The following is a 22,555-nucleotide window of genomic DNA, read 5'->3' as shown; positions in this document are numbered from 1 at the left end:
GAGAGGCTGTCCTGGGCCCTGTAACAGGGTTAGCATCCTGGCTTCTACTCACTAGATGCTGGTGCATGCCCCCTTTCCCTGCAGTGACAACCAAAAATATCACCAGACATTGCCAAGTGGCTGAGGTTGGGAGAGTCAATTAGCCCTCCATCCAGTTTAGAACCTCTGTCCTAGACAATAGAAGAAGAAGATCCAGAGATGAGTACTAGGATAAAAGACAATAAATCTAGAGAATAATACAGAAGTCCCCACATCCTACTCAGAGTTCACAGAGAGAGAACAGAGAAAACGGGAGGAAATTAACAAAGAAATAACAAAAGAAAAACATTGCAGATCAAAAGAACCCCTGAGTGTTCAGCACAATCAATGAAAAAAGAACCATTCTAAGGCATATCATGGTGAACTTTCAGACCCACCAGCCATAATGGGAAGATTCTAGAAGGAAAAACAGGTCTGATACAGCACAATGGGAACTAGGAAAGGTTTAGATATTTCAATGGCAACACGGAAAGTAAAAGACAGTGAAACCAGAGTTCCCGTCGTGGCTCAGTGGAAACGAACTGACTAGCATCTATGAAGACTCAGCTTCGATCCCTGGCCTTGCTCACTGGATTAAGGATCTAGCATTGCTGTGAGCTGTGCTGTAGATCATGGGTTCAGCTCTGATCTGGCCTTGCTGTGGCTGTGGTGTAGGCCAGCAGCTACAGTTCCAATTCAGCCCGTAGCCTGGGAACCTCCACATGCCATGGGTGGCCCTTAAAAAAAAAAAAAAAAAAAAAAAAAAAAAAGCAATGAAACAATGCTTTTAAAATGCTGAGGGATACAGCAGAATGGACAGAACATTGTAAGTCAATCATAATAAAAATTTAAAAATGCTGAGGGAGGAGTTCCCGTCTTGGTGCAGCAGAAACAAACCCGACTAGGAACCATGAGGTTTTGGGTTCCATCCCTGGCCTTGCTCAGTGGGTTAAGGATCTGGCGCCACTGTGAGTTGTGGTGTAGGTCAAAGACTCGGCTGGATCTGGCGTTGCTGGGGCTGTGGCATAGGCCAGGAAGCTATAGCTCCTATTAGACCCCTAGCCTGGAACCTCCATATGCCGCAGGTATGGCCCTAAAGAAAAGACAGAAGACAAAAAAAAAAAAAAAATGCTGAGGGAAAACGATCTTCAACTTGTCCAAATTATCAATCAAGGATGAGAATAGAATAAGGATATTTTCAGACAGTCAATCCCTCTAAAAACTCATCTTCTGTGCACCCCATCTAAGTAAGCTATGGAGTCTGCGCTTTAGCAAAATAAGAGAGTAAATGAAAAATCATCTTATGGGTATTAAAAGATATTATTGATAGGGATTTGATAGATATATTGAAGCATTTGGATAAAATTTGGGCTAGATACATTTAAAAAAATGTGAAAAAGCAAGGCGGTTTTTAACACCGGAAAGAACAGGAGATTTTCAAGAAAAACATTATCCTGGTAACTTACGTGATTCAGCAGTGCTCTGTATTTATATTGTCAAGCTGATGTAAACCCTAATGACTGACTTGAATGAAAGCTGTGATGTTGTGATGTTGCAGGGAAAAGTGTTAGCGGTGTGTGTGCAAGAGCTAAGTCCGCAAACACCATAAGAAGTCAATAAATAACGTCTGAAGCTGAAAGGCAAGAAACATTGGTAGAAGTTTTTTTTTTTTAGTTTTTTTTTGGGGGGGGGGCTTTTAGGGCCACACCCATGGCATATGAAAGTTCCCAGCCTAGGAGTGGAGTCAGAGTTGCACCTGCTGGCCACAGCCACAGCACCTCGGGGATCTGAGCCACATCTGTGACCTACACTACAGCTCACGGCAGTGCTGGATCCTTAACCCACTGAGCCAGGTCAGGAATTGAACCCACATCCTCATAGATACTATTCGGGTTCATTAGTGCTGAGCCACAACGGCAACTCCTAGTATAAATTTATCATTTAGGAAATGAGGAGCACCTAGCAGGGTTATGTGGAACTGGGGTGAAGCTAGGTGGGAGAGAAGTTGATGGGATTATGTGTGTCTTTTGACTTTTCATATATATGTATAACTTTCATTAAAAGTAAAAATACAAACAAAAGCAACGCATATACATTGTAGTAAGAAAATCGCATAAAATAAGAGAAACTAAAAATACAAGACAGGATCTTACCCACCCAGAGAAACCACTGTTAATATCCTAAAATAGTTTCTTCTTGAAAAAGTCTGAAAAACAAATGCATGTACCTTTAATTATTCAAAAAAAATTACAGAAATTTCTTGATACACTAAAACTATCAAAAAAGGTCAAAGTAATGCCTGGGTTATTCATTTCTGACTGAGTCAACTTTCTTTCTTTTTTTTGTTTTTTTGTTTTTCTGCCTTTTTCAGGGCTGCTCTCGCGGTATATGGAGATTCCCAGGCTAGGGGGCGAATCGGAGCTGTAGCACTGGCCTACGCCAGAGCCACAGCAACGCGGGATCCGAGCCTCGTCTGCAACCTCCACCACAGCTCACGGCAACGCCAGATCCTTAACCCACTGAGCAAGGGCAGGGATCGAACCCGCAACCTCATGGTTCCTAGTTGGATTCGTTAACCACTGCGCCATGACGGGAACTCCGTGAGTCAACTTTCTGATCAAAACGTTTGACGCTATTGCCATTATGTCTTCACTAACAGAGCCGAATGGAGAACTGAGGCAGTTTCCCCAAAATACTTTTGCCTTAATGATCTTGTTATTTCCGAAAGAAGCAGCTTTTGGTCTCAGTGTTCCAAACAATTGGCTCTAATTAGAAGTGCAGGAATTTTTGGAAACAAATTTATCAGGAAAATTGCCTCAGAAGAATTTGAGTATTTTTTTTTTCTCTTTTAAGAGTAGATGGATAACTTCATTTTTCTGAACTGTTTCTTGAGCTGTTTCAGTGAACAAACATAAAAATGCCAACCTAGCTTTGAGACCTCATATTTAAAATGCAGAAAAACTTCAGATGGTAAATACAGAATTTGGGGAAACTGTTCTTGGAGAAAGAGTATTGGTAAAGCAGTTAAGAATAGTAATTAGGAGATCCTTTCGTGGCCCAATGGAAACGAATCTGACTAGCATTCATGAGGACGCAGGTTCAATCCCTGCCCTCGCTTAGTGGGGTAAGGATCCAGTGTTGCTGTGGTTGTGGTGTAGGCCGGCAGCTGTAGCTCTGAATTGACCCCTATCCTAGGAACCTCCATATGCTACCAGTTCAGCCCTGAAAAACAGAAGACCAAAAAAAAAAAAGAGAATAGTAATTAAAGATTTAAATGTGAATAATAGAATAGGTATTTTTTAAGAACTTAAGCTACATTGTAAATTTGAGGAAGAATTTGCAGTTTGATATATTCTTTTACCTCCTAAGCTCACTGAATTTTACTTAGTTTAAAAGTTTCAAAATCCAACTAATCTTTACTGAATTCCTTTCATATCTTAGGCCTTGCCCTTGATGTATATTCACTTACATGCTCTCTGTAATCTCAAATCAGACTCGTGGATTTGATGCTGCATTTGTAGAAGCCAAACATGAAGCAGTGGAGTGGGACAAAATATCCTAGATTCCTGTGGGTTTACTTGACCTTGGCTCCTGCTGTGGGTGTTAAGAGAAAATGCATATCAAAGATAACCAGGGTGCGTTTATCAGAAAATAGCAGACAACTGTTGGCCACTGCAGACAAACACAGGAGAGCCTGGGGGAGGCAGTCTCCAGGCAAATGCCTGACTTGACACTTGTGATCCGTTCTTGCAGGGCTGATCCCACAGATGTGCAACCGTCTTGCCCACGGAGAGTTACGAAACTGCTGTGTGAGTATGGGAAGGCCTGTGTGGGGCAAACCACCGTTGTCAGGGACTATGCACATGGTGGAGCAACTGTGATGGGACAGGCTGTGGTCAAAGGACATTGGTGCCCTGGTATGCCCTGAGAATCTTGGAGAGAAAAAAGGATATGCACTCGGGGGGCCTCCAAGATCTTCCTCCTTGCTCCACTGCAGGGCAGGTTTCTGTCGCTGCGGGATAGAATGGGTTCTGTCTTTTCTAAGTCAGCCTGAGGTCATTTCTTTTTTTTTTTTTTATAATTTTTTTAATTTTCCCACTGTACAGCAAGGGGGTCAGGTTATTCTAAGCCAAGACACTTCAGAGGTGCCTGTGAATTATTATCCTCATTTTACAGATGAAGAACTTGAGTTCGGTTAGCTAAAATGTGTGTGTGTGCGTGTGTGCCTGTATATGTTGGGTAAAATATATTAGCTCTATTGATAGACATTCCTTTCCAGTAACAGTCCTGTGTTTATTAATGGTGGTGATTACTAACTAACTTTAGAACGGCATCTCTTTTAGGAAAAAGGATTTGTGATTGTGTGGTGCAAATGACAGCAGCATAAATGTACTTCATTATTTTGTCTACTCAAAACAATTACTTCCATCATTCTTCGGAACACTTGGAAGTTTTTGAGGCTGTATTTCACAAGTCAGAAGAGCTGCTATTTTCAGTGGCAAACTTTGTACACTGGGCAGCTTGGAATGCTCAGCCTGCATCCCAAATTCCAGATCCTGCTTCTCCACCCTGACAGCAGGGGGGCTCCACGTGTAGGTGGTGTTTCTCAGGGATTCTGGAGGAGGCTGATGGAGAGAACTTGCCTCTTTCACAGGTTCCCCCTCCCCAGTTTGAAAGGCCCGTACAGCCCCCAAGCAAAAACTGCGCGGGACTTGACTTTGGCCAAATGGAACGAGGCAGGAAAAATCAGTAATTGCCCTTTCACCTCGTTTCTGATGATCAAACCATGCGCTTCTTCTATGGGGACCTTGAGCATTTAAGGCAGACTGTAAACTCATAATTGGAAAAGAATTTTGGTTACGTGGCGAGCCCAGGTACTGACCGCCGCGGAAGCGGACTCAGACCATCCCCCCACTTGCTGGTTGTGCTCCTTGCTTGGGAAAGCCGAGAACCGCACGCTCTGTCCCTAGCGAGATGTGCTCTGCCAGGACCCCGCCGCAGCCTGCCTCGAGCGTTCCTGGTTTTGAGCCCTTTCCGGGACGGGACGCACGTTCCAGCAGCCGAAGGTCGGCTGCAGCCGAAGGTCGGCCGTGGGGCCCCGCCCACTTTGGCCGGGGGTCGGGGCCGCGGGGAGCCGGAGCCGAGCCCGCGCCCGGGCGCCGCGGCCCCTTTAAGGAGCCGCTCTGCGGTAACCCGAGCCCGCAGTCCGGGCGGGCGCGGCGGCCGCGGCGGCGGCGGCGGCAGCAGCAGCAGTAGCCTCCGTGGCTGTTCCTCCCCGCGGCCCGGAGCCCGCGGCTCTCCGGCTCCCGCCGAGCATCTCCAGGGGCGGTTCTGGCTAGCCCAGCCCTCGGGCCGGGCCGGATGACCAGGCGCCCATAGCCGCGCGCCGCCCTCTCCCGGCCCGGCGCACAGCCGCCCGCGCGCGAGTCGCCCCGGGACCCGGCACAGGTGACGCCGTTTGGAAGGGGTTCGGGAGGAGGGCGGGCTCGTTTGCCCCGCGGCTCTGCCGCGCTGCCGAGCGCAGCACGCGGGCAGGGGCGCCGCGGCTTCCCGCCCCCGGCCTAGCGCGGCCGAGGGCTCTGGCGCCCGGAGCTGGGTGGGCGTCCCCAGCGCGGGAGGCGGCCCGGGGCTCCCGGGAGGGCTCCAGCAGGTGTGTGCGGCCGGCGCAGCATCCTCCCGGCCCGGCGGGCTCCGGCGCCGCTCTGCGCGCAGAGGGTGCCCCGGGGCCCGCGGCCCCCAGAGCCGCCCTGCCGCCCCGCGTTCCCCTCGGGTTTCCCGGGCTGTGCGACTCCAGCTGCAGGGGCTGCCTGGCGGTGCCTCCCCGATCTCAGCTCAAAGGGATGGGTGTTTGGGCATCCAGGGGCAGCTCTTGTTAGAGGCCCACACACGATCAGGTGCATCAAGTGGGTAAGTCTCCCCTCCCCCCCCCTTACTAAATAAAACAAGCTTTTATTTATCCTGGCACTTCTCAAGTGGGTCCCAATTTTAGCCATCAAGGGCTGAACGGTCTAGTGGGAGAGGGACTGGGGACGGAGTCAGAGGGAGAAATTGGTTTCTGTTTCCATCTCCGCCATTGTAACCCTGAGCAAGTTTATTAAAGTAAGTGCCTCGGTTTACCCAGCCATGAAATGGGATCCATAATGCTAGCGTTTCCCTACTGCCCTCCGTGAAAGCACTTTGAGTCGTCTAAGTTCATGAAAGGGTCACTGTTGCTAGCCAGTATTTTCTTAGCTATAGCCATCTGAGTGTGAACGTGGTGCACATTTTTATATAACATTATAAAATCGTACTTATTGTCCTTGATAATGTTTAAATGGATCTGATTCCTGCTTGGGGACAAGATGGAAGCGGCCGTGGGGATGTTAGGAGTTGATGTGTGAGGTAGGAGAAGAGCTGTCGTGTTAGTAAGATCTTTCCTCAGTCATTAAATGGAGTTGAGAAAAATGGATCTCAGGGGGTGTGTTTTAAGTGAGATACTGCTGTGTGAGTTTGGAATATGCAGCTTCACCGTTGTGTAGCCAGTTAAAGTAATCCGGTGGAGAATTCAGTTCCCTTTTAAATGTGCTATGGGCGAAGTAGAGAATTTTTTTCCCTTGTTTATCTTGTTCTTATATTGTGCAGATGAAACCAACTTAGAAAAGTGGGCTCCTGCCACACTAGAAAATTCAAAAGAAGGGCTAGAGGAACCATGGGTTTTATTTGCCCTCCTTCTTCCTACGCCTTCAGATGATCCAGGGGGTGATATTATCGTGTGGGTACTTTTTTCCCTACCCTGGCAACTCCTTTTGCCACACTGCATCCCTCCAGAGTCTGAATCCGTGCTGAGTGATCTCGCGAGTTGTACCTGTCTAGAGCCGATGCCTCACCCTCAGCTAGCTGCTCAGTCAGTCATGGTTGTTTACACTATGAGCTCTCTGCCCTTGTTCCTTTCACGTTAAGCCTTCATTACCTGGTTGGAGAGAAGCATGGCTCCTTGCAGCCAAAGTTGCATCCTTGGAGGTGGGCAGGAATGGCAGGTGTCAAGGGTTGAAGCTTACGATAAAGTCCAAAGAGGCAAATCTTCCACATAGACCCTAAAGTATGGATGTGAGAGCTGGTGTCTCTTCTCCTTCATATTCTGAAATCTTCATCGGAGAGAGATGTATTTGATGAGCAAGGGACACGGAGACCTTCGAAGAAGGGAGCCATCAGAAATCTAACTCGGTGCTAGATTGAAGAAGCGCAGTCCCAGCTAGGAGTGAGGCAACCTGGGAGGGGCTGGAGGGCCATCGCCCCAGAACCAGGGACCAGAGAGGCGGTAAAGGGGCCCTGGCGTCCCCACTAGGAAATGGGAAAAGGGCCGGGTTGCAGAGAGGGAGTGATGGGGCTGCTGGAGAGTTCCGGAATGTGCCCGAGGTGTGACCTGCCCTTTCGCCCTTTCCCTTTGAGGGAGACTCAGAACCTGGCACAGCTGCCCCGTGGTTCTCAGACCTGTTCCCTGTCCTTGGCGCTCCGACGGTTTATGTCCCCCATCAACGCTGGCCTTGCGGGCAGGGGAGGGAACTGAGCAGTCGGCTTCGGAAGAGGCCTTCAGACCTCAGTGTGTCCCTTCACCCTTCTTCTCAAAGGAACGTCCCACCCCCCCTACAGATAAAGGATGCAGAAAGCTATCTCTTGGGAGCTTAAAAAGCGGGAAACTGACTTTGACGGAGAAAAATAAACCAATCAGTCTCTGGGAAGATACAGAAAACGGGTTTGCTGCAGAGAAAGATAATGCCTTAATTGTCTGGGTGAGAATTGTGGGCGGTTGGGCGAGGGAGAGCAGGACTGGGGGTGGGGTTGTGCTGGGCCGCCTGTGCCCTTGGCCTGGAGAGCGGAGCGGAGGCCCCACGCTCCCGCCCACCTTGTGGTGCTCTCTCTGTGCCCTTGCCTTGTGGGAGGAGGAGGAGGAGAGCTACATGGAGGTGGAGTGGCCATCTGTTCTCAAGGATGGGAGGCCCGCTGGAATTCCACGTGAGGGCCGAGCTGTACTCACCTGGCCTTGGGATCAGGCGCTGGCGGTATCACCCAGGGAACGCGTTCCATCAGGAAAGCGAGGTTAATTTTGTAAGAAAACCTAGGGTATTTCAAGAGTGACTTTGGTGGTGTTTTTTTCCTCTTTGGAGATGAAAGGTGGGACACAAAGAACTGCAGTCCTACTGCTCTGGCTTTGTTATTCATAGTGAGTCAGTTGGAGGTGCCAGAGCAGATCTCAGACCTGAAAAGACGGCAAAGGACACAGCAAAAGGGGTTTTTTGTTTTGTTTTGCTCTGCTCAGAACATGGGTCTGTTCGAGGAGAAGGCCAGCCTGTGGCTACATAAGAAGGAGCTTGTGAGTCACTGCAAAAGGCCAAGGTTTGTGCAAACAGCCGATGAAGAAGACAGCTGGCAGTCTCTTCAGAGCTTGAGCCGGCATGGGGAAAGGAGATGCCGAGAGTGGGCCCAGTAGCGGTGGGGTGGGGGGAGGGTGCTCAGACTAGATGGACAAAGGCTTGTTTCAAACATCTTTGTATGACAACACAGCACAAAGTGCATTTTTACATTGAGACCCAGGACAGAAGTAAGTATATGTGTATGTGAAACCAATACGTACCCTTGCTGGGTATTGCTTCTATTTTCATTTCTATTTCTACTCTATTTCTGTTTCTAGTCTGTGTTCTGAAAAACTCATCAACTATTAATGGGTCGCAGTCCACTCTTTGGAAACCATTTGTCTAATGGATGGAAAAAGAGGTTTTTCCTGCAGTGGAGCAGACTGGGCTTGGGGTTGGAGGTGCTGGAAGAGGTGGGGAGGGGGCATAGAATGGATTGGGCGCTCCCTGGACCCCTGTCAGCGAGGACAGGAGCGGGTGTGGGAGCTCTGCTGATGTCTTGTGGGTGCAGGACTCACATTCGTGAAAGGCAGCTGGACAGGCAGGTGCAAAAATAGGACTTCCTACCAGTTCTGTCCGCTGCAAAGCAAAACAGTAGGTTTTGCAGGAAAAGGAAGCATGGAAGGAGTAAACTTAGATTTGACAGCAGTGTCTTGAGAGCAGTAGCTTTTTCTCTGTAGGTTAAATAAGACACATGGATTCAGGACAAATTGGCTGATGGAGAGAGATGACTTGCATCAGCTGGATGGGGAGCAGAGGGCCTAAGGGTGCAGAGTGGGGGCAGGGAGGGTCAGCGGCCACCTCTCCCCCTCCAGCTTTGAGAAATGTGTGCAGAAGGATAGGGTGGAATGTGTTGTTTCCAAACCCCCTTTGCTGACCAAACTGCTTAGGAAGCTGACGGCTTGCCTCGCCGTGAATTGGAAACGTATTCTCATGTGTTTTCCACAAGGGTCAGATGATCAAGACTTCCTTGCACGTCTATTTCAAGATCTCCAATCAAACTGGAATCATCACTCATAGTCTTTGGGGTTGCCAAAAAAGCTTCTTGGAGAAATAGTTGAGGCAGCACCCGGCATCCTTGAGCTAATTCCTCAAGCTGTGCCCCAGAGTTCGTCAAGGGCAGAGTCTTATCTGCAGGCCTTTGGCTTCCTTTTTCTAATAATTAACATCTGACTCCAAGACCTAACACCCTCACCCGTGGACAAAGACCACAAAGCCTGGAGGAAAATGCACGCGGTATCAGAGATCACCCGGGTTGCCTGGTTACTGCCTGCTTTCATCACCCACATTCTGACCTAGTTGGATCTTTGCTTGGACCCACCCCGGCCTTGTCTGATTTTCTTGGTTTTCAGTGTTTGACCTCACCTCTCCTCAGCTGCTTATCTAATGCTTTCAACCCTGGTTTCTCTGACCTCACCTCCGAGCTCAAGACTGTAGTCTCCGCCTGACTTCACCCACGGAGCCCAGGCTCGGAGCTCATCCTGGATCCCGGCCTGGGCCCTGTTAGTGTCCACTGCCCGCTGCCACGACCACCTTAGAGATAACTGTACATCGATGGGTTTATACATGGGTTTTGATTTCACTTTAAAATTTGGGGGGCATGGAGAAACTAGTATGGTCAAGTTAATTTAATTAGCTCTTTTTTTTTTTTTTGCTTTTTTAGGGCTGTGCCCTTGGCATATGGAGATTCCCAGGCTAGGGGTCAAATCGGAGCTGTAGCTGCCGGCCTATACCACAGCCATAGCAACGCAGGAACTGAGCCTGGTCTGTGACCTACACCACAGCTCACATCAACGCCGGATCCTTAACCCACTGAGCAAGGCCAGGGATGGAACCTACGTCCTCATGGATGCGAGTCAGATTCGTTAACCACTGAGCCACAATGGGAACTCCTTAATTAGCCTTCTTTAAATAGGCTTAAAAAAAAAACCTTTAAAAGCGTATGCTTTGAAGGCATAGAAAACTTCTAGTTTGGCATGTATTTATTTAGTGGAAGAGGAGGAAGGAGTTGTTATTTGATGAAAAATTTAGAACAAATTAAGAGCCCTCCCTTTACACAGTGGTTCATTTCGGGGGCGTAATTCCCTAAACTAGTCCTGCCCAATTAACATGTTTTGTTTTAATGCATGTAAACATATGAGACACTTACGGATTTAAATGGTTTGTAATTTGTTCCATGCTATTTTAAGGACTTATGAAGATGACTGCTATGTTCTGATTGAGAAAGACTTTTTGCCTTTTTGCATTTTAATAACCTGTTTGAGGGTTACTGAACGGATCCGTTTCTTAGAGGTTTTGTGTAGAAGTCAGGGCAAGATGCAGTCTGCAGGCAACAAGGCCAGCTTGCTGGAAGCAGAGGCCTGGCTGCTTGGAGCAAAGGCAGCATGTTTGAAGTATCCCAGTTCTGTATCACTGAACAAACCCTGAGACAGTAGGTGTTTTGAGGATTTGAGAATGCTTTACAGCTTCACGTTGCTAAATGTCGTCTTCTTCTGCGTGTTTTATTTTTAAATTAGAAAAGTGACACGTGTACATTATAAAAAACATCAGGATTAGTATTCAAGAGAATGAAAGTTTGCTTCTTCCCCTTCTGCCAGCTCCCACCTCCCCTGGCTTCACCCCCAAACTCAATCCGTTTGAGGGTATAACTCTTCAAAGCTTTCTTCTCTACGCATGCCAGAAGGTACCCAGACATGTATTTATGAAAAAGTTAGCATTTTGCAGCCCACTTTTTTTTTTTTTTCCCTACTTCGTAGAAGGTGATGGACAGTCTTCTATAGCTTCTTGTTCATTTCAGTGTCGGCATAACCTGGGATGGTGTGTCCGTAGCTGTGTGTTTAACCATTTCCCTATCACTGGATCTTAAGGTTGCGTCCAATCACTAATAATGCTGCAGTAAATATTCTTGTACATGCATCCTTTCACTTAGGTGAATTTGTTTTGAGGACTATAGATAAAATCACTAGTACACTATTTATTATATAATTCAGGTAACATGGGGCCATCAAAATGTACATACTCTACCATTCAATTCCCCAAATATTCTTTTGGCAGTAAAAGCACAGCACAAACATTATGGTTTGAAAGTGGGACGATATGCAGCTCTTGCTTACAGGAGCCCACTTTTTAAAGTAGGGGATTAGACATTACACACTGACCCCAATACCTTCCCTTTTATTCACCCCCCCCTTGTTCCAAAATCATTAGAGAAGGCTACAAAGATGCACGCAACCTGACACGAAAAAGTAAACCTAGACCAGAAAGAAAATAAGTCGAAGGAAAATGAGACGGAGGTATGAGCGAGGTTGGTTAGTGTCCTTTGCAGTCCTCTTCCTCCTGGAAGTTCTGTCTGTCAGCTTTCCAGCAGCCAAAGACACAAGGCGAAGCATCTGGAACAAGCTTCAGGGTGTCTAGAAGGGAAGCCAAATCAGAGAAACCCATCCACTCCTGGTTCTAGGAGGTGAAAGAAAAAGAATTTTTTTTAAAATCAAGAACATATTCATTTTTGCAATGGCCAGCATTCCCAGCAACATCCCTGGCACTGTACAGTAAAACCTAGTGACCTTGCTTTATGATGCTGTTTCATATTGTGTTCCTTGGTGCCAGTCAGGGGTGGCATGCCTTGGCACTGCCCAGCGAAAGATCATTGGGGTGAGGTGTAAGTTCCTGGGTTTAATCCAGAAATAGCTTGAAGAGGATACATGACCAGTGAAAACAGCAATCTGATATTGTTCCTGGACAATTTTTTTTTCTACTATAAGGTAGTAGAGAATATCTAATTTTAGTGGAATGTCTGTGAGTAGAATCCATTTGCCCAAGAATGCTAGGCTTGCAACGTGCAAAGTGAGAAGTGCGGATGTCGTAGATGGCATTAATACATTCCGACCACAACAAAGATTAAACAGAAGGTTTTCCTTTAAAGTGAAAACGAGCAAACCTCTGCCCTTGGTCCACGCAGGGAGGATGGTGTTCGCATCAATCAGCTCCCCAAGTTTGAAAGGTCGGAGCCCCCATTCCAAGGAGCCTTGAGCACATCTCCAAACTGAACATTGGTTCGTAGGTTGTAGAACGCGAGCCTGTTACGGGGCTTAGCGATCTACTGGCTGCGGTGGCTTAACCCTGGTTCGGAAAGCGGGGTGAGTTCGGCTTTCATGAGCTGGATCTGAGCTTTCCTAACCTCATTCGCGTAAGACTTGCCTCAGAACATTGCTCCAAACTAGTTCTTTATTACCCAGTCTACCGCCGAGCTCGGGAAGTTTACAGGACCTGCCCTGGATTTAAACCTGTGGTCTGTACTAAATGTTAAACTCGAGGTCCCCTGAAGCCACCTCGGATTGGTTTTGCATATCATCCCCTCTCTGGCCTGTGACATGGTTCAAGGAAACATGACACTGTGTTTAGATTCTGCCCCCCGTACCTGATAGTGTCAAACCCGATACTGAGTCAGAGAAGTCTCATGTGTACTGGACAGCAGTGCAGTTGGGACCAGTTTGAGGCAATGGCACTTCTTCTGGGAAGAGGTCAGAAGAGAAACCAGCCTCCAGGGCTGTCAGGTAGGGTTTTAAGTGGCTCTTATGGTTCACTTAGAGAATTTAGTAACCCTTTGGCTGACTTTTCATTTAAGCCGTCCAGTTCCCTAAGCAGATCATAAGTGTAGACAAGCGTCAGGACCCCTCGGGCCAAGGTTTAAAAGGAGGGAGAAATGATCACTTTGCTTAAGACACAGAACATCCTGTCACCGTGTGACTTGGTGCCACTGGGGAGAAAGGTGTTGCGTTTCCCAGTAGGGAAAGTGTGGGAATAAGAAGAGACAGCCTTTATCAAGTGCTGCTTTGATCTCTTGCTGCTGAATAACGAACCACCTCAAAACCCAGTGGCTTAGAACCCAGATTTACTTCTCATGATTCTGTGGGTGGCTGGGCAGTTGCTCTGCTGGTGATAGGCTCATTCGTGGGTCTGCCTTCACATGGAAGGTCAGCTGGCTGGGCTGCACGGTCCAGGCTGGCTGGCCACATGGCCGGTGGTTGGTGTTGAGTGGTGCCCATCAGCTAGGCAGCCCCGTGTGGCCTCTCATTCTCCAGGAGCCTGGACGGGTTTCTTCACATGGCAGTCTCAGGGCAATGCTCCAAGAGAGTGACAGGCAGATGTTGCCAGGTCCATTGAGGTCTACCTGGGTTCTAGAACCTTCTCCTCTACGCTATGGACCTGTCCTCAGGTGGCAGGGCCAACCCAGATTCATGGGGGCAGGGACACAGACTCCACCTCTGGGCGGTAGGATGGCTGCATCACATTACAGAGGAATTTATGGGTCATTAAATGAATCACCTCAAGTGGCTGCATGTACCAAGCCTTGTGCTGGGTGAATTTAACTCACCGAAGCCATTTTTTTTCTCTCATCTCCATTTATGGACTTGCAGGTCATATTCTTGGAGCCCCAAACCACTTGATAAATACTGGCCGGGCACTGGATTCGAGCTCTCTCTCTCTCTAGCTGAATGGAATTCGGCTCAAGAGCTCAACAGGTGGGAGAATTTTGCTCAGTTGTTCTTCCACGCCTGTCTCTAACCCGTTTAATACCGTCTCCCGTTTCCTGTGGGGAGAAGGCCAACGAGAGAGAACTAGAAGGCAGGCAGGTGCAGCCCCCCCTCAGCCACTTCCTTGCACCCTGAGGTCTTTCTCAGGGAACCTGAGATGGACAGTTTGGAGGTGAGAAGGACCTCCCTGTCCCCTTAGGTTCTTCCTAGGTTGCTTGGCAGATGTCCCAGTGATTCCTTATAAAAGAAGAGCAAAGCGTAATTGGCAAAACCTTGCTTTGTCCGGCTTTTCCTTGATTTCACAGTTCTGGCAGCAAGCCAAGAGGCTCGGTCTGTGATCCCTTCAGGAATGGAAGTGCTGACACACGGACCTGACTATGTCAGAGGTTGGTCCAGGTCGGCTGCAGAACCTCGTTGCTCTTCTGGAATTTCCCAGGTGCCCCCGCATCCCCGCTTTGGCTTCAGGGCCCCTCACTCACGCAGGTCCCGTCTGAGGACCAGGGACTGCGGTGTTTGACATACTGAGGTTCTTAAGGATGGGCCCTCAGACTGTGTAAGCCTCCACCCCCTTGCTGTTTGTGTCAGGTACTGTGTTAGTACGGCCTTCTAATTGCTGTTGGCTTCTGGCTTAAGGCATTCTGGTTTATCCAGAATCCGGTGGCTGTGGTTGGAACTCCTTAGGATTAAAAAACAAAGACTTCCTTATGAAAGTTTGGAGTGGGGCAAGATGCTAGGAAGCAACGTTTATCGAGTAAATGACATGTGCTATCTGTGCACTGAGCCTGAAGACCCTAGAAAATAAACTCCTGAATTTCCTAAGGGGAGAATTCTTTAGTGGCTTGGGAGCTGAGAAAGGAGGCCTTTTTTCATTACAGCCACATTTCTTGTTAGGCATTATAAAAAATTCCAAGCCAGGAGTCACTGTAACATGAAATTTTTTTTTCTTTTTTTAGGGCTGCACCCGTGGCATATGGAGATTCCCAGGCTAGGGGTCAAATCAGAGCTGTAGCTGCCGGCCTACACTACAGCCACAGCAGCATGGGATCTGAGCTGCATCTACGACCTACACCACAGCTCACGGCAATGCCAGATCCTTAACCCACTGAGCAAGGCAAGGGATCGAACCCGCAACCTCATGGATACTACTGGGGTTCGTTACCCATAAGCCCCAATGGGAACTCCCAAAAATAGAATTTTTAAATAAAAACAAAAACGTTGGCATGATGTAGAGTAACTGTATTCGATTTATTTTATTGTTAATAGCTAGAACATGTAAAAAGAATAAATATAAGCTAGGGAATAAAAATAAAAGTTTTGTTAAGATCCTAAATATATAATAAGATTCTAATACCTATAATAGAAGGGAGAATTGATTAAGTGTTGTGGGACATGAGGGGAAAAATTGTTTCTTAAAAGAGCAGGAATTCTCAAGGGAGGAGTTAAGGCGATGAGATCCCCCCCCCACCCCCACTATGTCAGAATCTCTTGGTGGGGGCTCTGGGCTACGTGAAAAATTCATGCCAAGGAAACTTATCCCTCTTTCCCCTGGAAAACAAACTATAGAAAGGAAGACTACAGAATCTTCTCTACTGGCGGAAATAAGCAGAATATATACTGAGAAAATACGGCATGGTGTGAGAGGGGGCAGGGGGAAACTCTGGTGTAGACAAATACTAAATTAGAGGGATGAGAAATTCCTAGGAGGCATTTAACATAAGATGTAAAGAGACAGACAGGGTTATGAGAGAGAGAAGGGACGTCTTGTATTCAAGAAATCTGTAGCCATATGGACTAATTGTGGTAGAAGCTGGGGCTGCCCCACAGCCCCTGAGTGCAGGTATGTCTTGCTGTAGGTGGGTGACTCTTCTTTTTTGGCCTCCCCATGACACATGGAGTTCCCTGGCCAGGGATCAGATCCAAGCCACACTTGTGACCTAAGCCACCGCTGTGGCAACGTTGGATCCTTATTTAACCCACTGTGCCGGGCCGGGGATTGAACCTGCGCCCCAGCGCTCCCCAAACACTGCCTATCCTGTTGTGCCACAGCAGGAACCCCAAGGGTGGGGGACTCTTGTAGCCAGTTTGGGGAACCGAGGTTAGCCTCCTTCCTGCTCTAACGGCCTGTGGTTGTAATTATGACATAAAATCGTGGGGAAAATAAAAGCCAGTGAGCAATGTATGAATATTTAGCCTTAACTATTTTATTCTTGGTTTTATTCAACCATCTATAGTCCAAAAAATTCTTGCGGGGAAGTGCCCATTGCTGGGATCTGTAAGAGGCAGAATCAAATCGTTTCTCTTGAACTTGAGTTCTGTGGTATGCTCTTGGAAGAGAAAGGGTTAAAGTATGGGAAAAATACAAAGGATGCCTTTATTCCAAGTTTAGTATCTTCACTGACAGGGACGAACCTTAGAGAACTCTTTTCTACAGTAACTCCTGGTTAAATCCCAAGTACCGTTGAGTACCTGAGAAAGGGAGTGTGACTTCGTCCTGTAACTTTGCAATGTGACACACGTTCCTGAGTCTTCCCTGGTTGAGTCTTCATTTCTTCCCATTTGCTTCAGTTTAAAGGCAGTGCCTTGAATGCTGGAGCATCTACTTGTGCAGCTGGCTTCCCTTAGACTTTCACTCCAACGCTAATGGTCCTTGAACTTCATGCTCAGAAAAAAAGAGGTGAAATTTCCCCCCTTTGCGTGTAGCTCTCAATGCGGAATTAACCACAGCAATAAAAACCAAAAACTGTGACTGCAGTTAGACAAAAGCTTTGTACGCATTTGATTAGATGCTTAAGTTTTCACGTGGATGAAAAGTCAGACGTGGGTAGTGTGCTGTCGTTTTTCCCTCCGGGGTTTTAATGTCTCTGGTTAATTATTGACCTTTCGTGAGCATTGAGAAAGATGAGTGCAGGGTATCACCCGTATGAAAATGTGAATAAAACCAGAATGGGTGGGGAGCAGGGTGTTTTGTTTTGTTTTGTTTTGGTAGGATTTTTATTTGTTTGGTCTGGTAAGCATCTCATTTTCTCTAGCCGTGTGTTCATTTACAGATGCCTTACAGTTTGCTAATAGAAACTTTTTAAACACTTTTACGTGTTAGGGCTGCTGACTTAGTAAATAAACCAAGAAATAAGTACTTCTGTCCATAAGAATCGATAAGAAAATATGAAAACACCGTACAGATTGCAGTTAAATATACACGAAACCTTTGAGCACATATCACTTGTAGTAAGGAGTCTGGCACAGACCAACCAAATATCCTGCTAACGTGGTCTGAATGTTGTGTCCCCAGCGTGGAAATTCATTGTTGAAATCCTCACCCACGAAGTAGGTGGGCCCTTTGGGGGTGCTCAGGTCATGAAGCTGGAGCCTCATGAATGGGGTGCGTGCGTTTGTAAAAGACGCCACGGAGCTTCCTCCCCTCTTCTGCCCTGCGAGGTCTGCCACCTGGAAGAGGGCCCTCGCCCAACCAGGCTGGTACTCTGATCTGAAACTCCCAGCCTCCAGAAACATGGGCAATAAATTGAGGACTTTGCAGGCCACTCAGCACGTGGTGTGTTGTTACAGCAGCACGAATGGACTGAGGCACGCCCGCAGCATTGGGTCACTTGCGATACCGGTGCTCTGAGCTTTTGCACATTTACAGGGGAGAAGCCTTTTGAAGTCAATGTGTGTTTCGGCCGTTCATACTGGGTTTGTCCATTTAGAAAGTTCATTTTTTTCAGCGTTCTGATCATTCTGGTAACATGAGGGCACTGAAGCTGGTGAGGTCCTAGAGGAATGGAAACCGTGGGAGATGATGCATGTCTGCTGTTGGCATGACTGTCTTTCATTGGTGTGTACTACTGGGCACATGTCCTGTGGCAGGCACTGTGGTAGGTAGGGGGACACAGAGGCAGTGTTGCCGAAATTCGGCCTCTGTCTGCCGGTGCCAAATTGAAACACAGCGTTTTGGGTAAAGGAGAAAAAGAGAGCTTTGTTGCTTTGCCAGGCAAAGGAGGGTCACGGCAGACTAATACCTTCAAGACGGTGCCCCTGCCTTGGAAGGAATGGCAAGTTTTCTAGTAAAAAGGAGAAAAACAGGTTTTCAGATAGGAATCAGGATTGGGACAAACTATGTGTTCTTTTTTGGGGGGAGGGGGTGGATCTTAGTCGTCAAAGCTGGAGTCAGGAGATCTCTGCCTGATCATGACAGGGTCTTCTGGGCTGTTGCCTAGAATAACGGTACTTGCGAGAAGGGCATATTGATCAGAGATGAGAACAAAGGAGGAAAATTGCTGAAAAACATCACGTGCTACTAATTTTTAACCCACAGGCACTTGTGCTCAAGGTGCTCACAGGTGATTGTGTTTAGGGTGCAGTGAAGCCGGGGAGGAGAAGGAAGGCGTCTAAGCTGTTCAGTTTTAATGTATTCATTTCTAAGAGAAGCATAAGGACTAGAACTTCTCTCAGGTGCCTCCGATGCCTGTATTATTGTGTGTCTCCCCGGAGAGGGAACCAGGACCCTGCCCCAAGGCTGTGCTCTTGTTGCTTGACTGTTCCTCCCTTATCTCTGCATCCCCTCCCTTCTCTGATCTGCAACTGTCTGAACTTTTCCCTAGGAACTCAGGGAAGTCCCTGGAGGCTGAATGAGGCCCGGGTCCTAAAATCAAGAAGTGGGGGCACAGAGGCTTTTGTGCCCAGGAGCCCCACAGGCCCTGCATGGTTCAGTAGGGCGAATGGTCCTGTTGCCACCCTCAGGGGGCTCGCGTTCCACTGGCAGAGGGAGACATTCGTTTGCATCGCAGCTGTGAAGAGAGAGACTGAGGCCAGGAGAGCAGATGTGGGGGGATTGCTGCAGAGGGCTTCCCGGGGGAAGCGAGACTTGTGCTGAGAGCTGAGGAGGCAGGAGGTGGTTCACGCAGGAGAGGGGGCATGGGTTATGCGGAGGCCTTGCAGAGGGAGGGAACAGAAAGACGGCCACGCTGGCGGACGTGCAGCAAGCGAGGGCAAGTGCCACTTGAGGCCGGGGAGCTGGGGCCCTCAGAGCACCGGGCACCCTGTGACAGCTTTAAGGTGGGGGTAGGCGAGGAGGTGACGTGGCCAGAGATAGCCTCGAGAGCCGAAACCCGTGGAGTCTTCCTGTCTGTTCCCTGCACTGAGGAGACCCGTTTAGAGCCCATCCAGAAAAGCAGGGGTAGCAGCTTGTGAGAAGTGGATGTATTTGAAGCATCCTTAAGGAGGAGGAGGAGGATATGGGGGTGGGAAGGTGCAGAAAGCACGTTATCAGAGGTGACCCCTCGGTTTCTGGCTGTTGAGGGGGGATGGATGGCGGGACCACTCACAGAGGCGATGAGCCTGGGAGAGGACCGAGTCCAGAGATCGGGCCTGAATGCCTTTGCGGTGCTTTGTGGGGCCGCCAGCCGGGCCGCTGGCTGCGCACGGCAGGAGCTCAGAGCGGGGACCTCGGTGGAGAGTGAAACTTGAGATTTTTCTGTATGTAACCGGAGCCACAAGTATAGATGAAATCACATAGGGAACAAGCGGAGAGGAGAGAGTCTGGGACCGAGCCTGAGGCGGTTCCACCTTATCGTCTGGGCAGCAGAAGTGTGGCGTTCTGGAAACACAGAGCAGGCAGTGTTTCAGGGAGAAAATGGTCAGTAGTGTCTGATGTGGCTGAGATGCTAAGTGACATGAAGGCCACACGTAGACGTCGTTGTTGACCTTAGAAAGAGCTGTTTCGGGGAGCGACGAGGGTGGGGCCAAGAACGGAGTGGGCCGAAGAGCAGAAGAGACAAGAAATGACGACCGGATGGACAGACCTTCTGAGAACTTTGTCCTAAAGGGTGGGGTGGGGGGTGGGGCAGGAGTCTCTACTGGAAAAGAGACATAGGGTTGAAGAAGCGGTGGTGGGGCTCTGGAGTTTTGTTTTGACGGGAACCTGAGCCTGTTTAAAAGCCAAGAGAAAGAGCTAGTTGAGGAAGAAGAAAGGATAGTGAGGAAGCCGCCGTTGCCCGAGAAGGCCAGAGAGGAGGCTCTGGAGAGCAGCGGTGAAAGAGGTTGTCTTAAGATGGGACGACAGGTGGCTGCAAATGTGGGTAGTTTGAGAGGTTGACGGTGGGATGGAGAGAGTTGTCCCGTGTCGGCTGCTGCTTCTTTTTGGTGAGATGGGATGGGGGTTATCTGTTGAGAATGGAGGTGAATGGTGGGAGGTTCGAAGAGTAGGGACAATTTAGCAAATTAATCGTGGCGCGTGAAAGGACAGATTGGTGAGGGCGAGGTGGCAGGAGCGCAGGGCAGGGTTGCGAGCTGTTTGATCCCCGTAATTTCACACTCTCCAGCCGCCGTCGTCTCTGGTGTGTGCGCCGTTTCCCACCAGTGCTCTGACGTCCCGGGCTTGTCGGTGAGTAGATGGCTGGGCACATCCGGGGTTGTGGTTTGGCTGGCTCTTGGCAGTGGAAGGGGATGTAGGGCTGTTAGTGAAATGATAGGCTCTAGCATCCACGCTGGTTGAAGAGGGAAGTAAAAAGAGGAAAGGCTCGTGGATTAAAGAAAAGCTGAGCGGTCAGTGGACCTGAGGATGTTCACATACTGAGCCCACGTGAAGGAACGGTCAACCAAGAGAGCCCTCAAAGTCCTGTTCTGGAGACAGGAAAGTGATGAGCAGGGGACAGGAAAAGTCCGCCAGTGGTTGAGGTGGCCTGGAAGAGGGGCTGGTTCTGAAGATTAGGGACGGAGCTGTTCAGGACACTGGGACCTTCTACATGGACGGGAAGTCACTCAGGATGACAGCAGGGCTTGAGGACGTGGGGGGTCCAGGGCCAGCGTCTTTGGATGGGAGGGACCATTCAGGAGGATGGACTCTGATATCCGTGAGCAGGACCAGGCCACCCCGGGTGTTTGTGGGAGGGGAGCGGAGGGGGGAGTAAGGCCGAACGGAAACCACGAGGAGCCCGGAGGACACAGAGCCTCTCCTGACCCTGAAGGATGAGAGACCTGGCGGCTGCTACCTGAGAGGGTTGCAGAGGACGAAAGGGTATGTCTTCAGAGCGTGCAGAGAAGCCAAGGTCAGAGCCCTGTTTGCTGGGTGCAGAGCAGCCGCTCCAGGGGGCGTAGTGGAGGTAGAGGGTGTTGGGTGATGGGTGGCTGGGAGGGAACTTTGGAGCATGGCAGGGGTGGTCACGTGGTGGAGGGTAGATTGCCGCAGCGTGAGTGCCTGCATTTTGAGTGTTGGACGAATGTCCAGGGGGATGGGCCAGAGGCATAGGGCCTAGCGGCCAAGAATGGCCTTGTTCCCCTTGGCTGGAGTGGTGACGGACCCAGAAGTGCGTGGCCTGGGTGCTGCCGCGGATGGGTGCTGGTGGAAGCAGAAACTGTGTCCATGTGTACCATCTGCCAGGTACTGTTCTCAGCACCCAGCATCATGTAGTTTGTCTCCCACGTGAGGTTAGTGCTGTCGTTACCTCCGTTTTCCAGATGAAGAAACTGAGGAGCCGGTCAGGCCAGGCAAGTCACGTGTCCCATGTCACAGCTAACAGTCGGGGGACCGAGGTTCAGACTGAAGGCTGTGACAGAGCCCGTGCACTTCCCACCAGGCCGTGTATACATAATATTTTCTTATAGATGTAATATTGGCTTTTTAAACCATACGTGGTAGATTGTTGAGAAGCTAAGGTAGTATTTAATGCAAAATTATCCTTTTAGAGACCAAAAATCGCATCAGTCCTAGAATCCCAGAATCTTACTCTGTAGTTGCCCTGGAGGTGAGCGTAGTGCCCGCCTCCCCAGCAGACTGACCCTCGCACTGGTCACTTCATCACTTCTGTGATGGACACTTAGGCAATTCGGAATTGTTAGAAAGCTCCTCTTTGAATTAAGCTGATCTCTCCCCTTTCTATAATTTTTGCCAGAGTAAGTTCCCTTTTTTCCACATGACCGTTCTTCAGATGTTCAAAGAATGCTCTTAAGTTCTTCTGAGTGATCTTGTTCCCAAGCTGACCTCACTCAGCCCTTCAACTCTTCGTGACACGTTACAGTTTCTAAAAATCACCATTCGTTACCCTGCTCTACAGGTCCTCTGATCTGTGATTTATTCAGAGTAAGATGGGACTGATAGGTGGCTTGATCTAGACCATCTGATTATTAATGCCTCTGAAGATTGCTTTTTATTATTAAATATATTTACATGATTGTTTCTCATTGGTTTGTGTAAGTGAAGCTGCTAAGATTTCGTGTGTGTGTGTGTTTTCTGTAGCTATTATGCTAAGTCCTATACTTGGGTATCGCCTTTTAAAAATCTATTCCTGTTTTATCTTGCTGATTAGGATTCGTTATTGCAGCTTCTGAAGATAATTTTGAAACCTGATTTTGTTAACTGATCATATTGGCTATCTTTCCCAGCTCTGTGTTATATGCAAATTGAGTAAACATATAAATATTTGTAAAAATATTACTGAAATGGACCAAAAAAAGAGAACCCTATGAGTAGGAGGAGATATTTCTCAAGTCTCCTTCAGATCATTGATCTACATGCTGGTTCTAGTTTTTGAAACCCACACTGAATTTATCTAATTTTGTCATCCAGACACGTTTCTTTCTGTTCCTCAAAAGGCTCGTAAGAAACTTTCAAAACTTTGC

At 48.5% G+C, this 22,555-nt stretch overlaps 1 protein-coding gene across 19 annotated transcripts in view; it reads left to right on the top strand.

The window, feature by feature from the left end:
• TMEM56 (transmembrane protein 56) overlaps positions 1-22,555 on the top strand; it is a 108,601-nt gene that overhangs the window by 29,163 nt on the left and 56,883 nt on the right. For 4 of the 19 annotated variants that reach the window (XM_021090165.1, XM_021090174.1, XM_021090168.1 and 1 more), the window contains one exon: positions 3,772-3,827. In XM_021090165.1, the coding sequence (XP_020945824.1) occupies positions 3,786-3,827 (42 nt within the window). In that variant the 5' untranslated portion in view covers positions 3,772-3,785. The other 15 variants (XM_021090177.1, XM_021090170.1, XM_021090163.1 and 12 more) reach the window with 12 other exon arrangements.

Source organism: Sus scrofa, chromosome 4, assembly GCF_000003025.6.
Source record: "Sus scrofa isolate TJ Tabasco breed Duroc chromosome 4, Sscrofa11.1, whole genome shotgun sequence".
In the NCBI taxonomy this organism is placed as follows: domain Eukaryota; kingdom Metazoa; phylum Chordata; class Mammalia; order Artiodactyla; family Suidae; genus Sus; species Sus scrofa.
The sequence above is the reverse complement of the archived record's forward strand: the minus strand, read 5'-3'. Positions and strand labels throughout refer to the sequence as shown.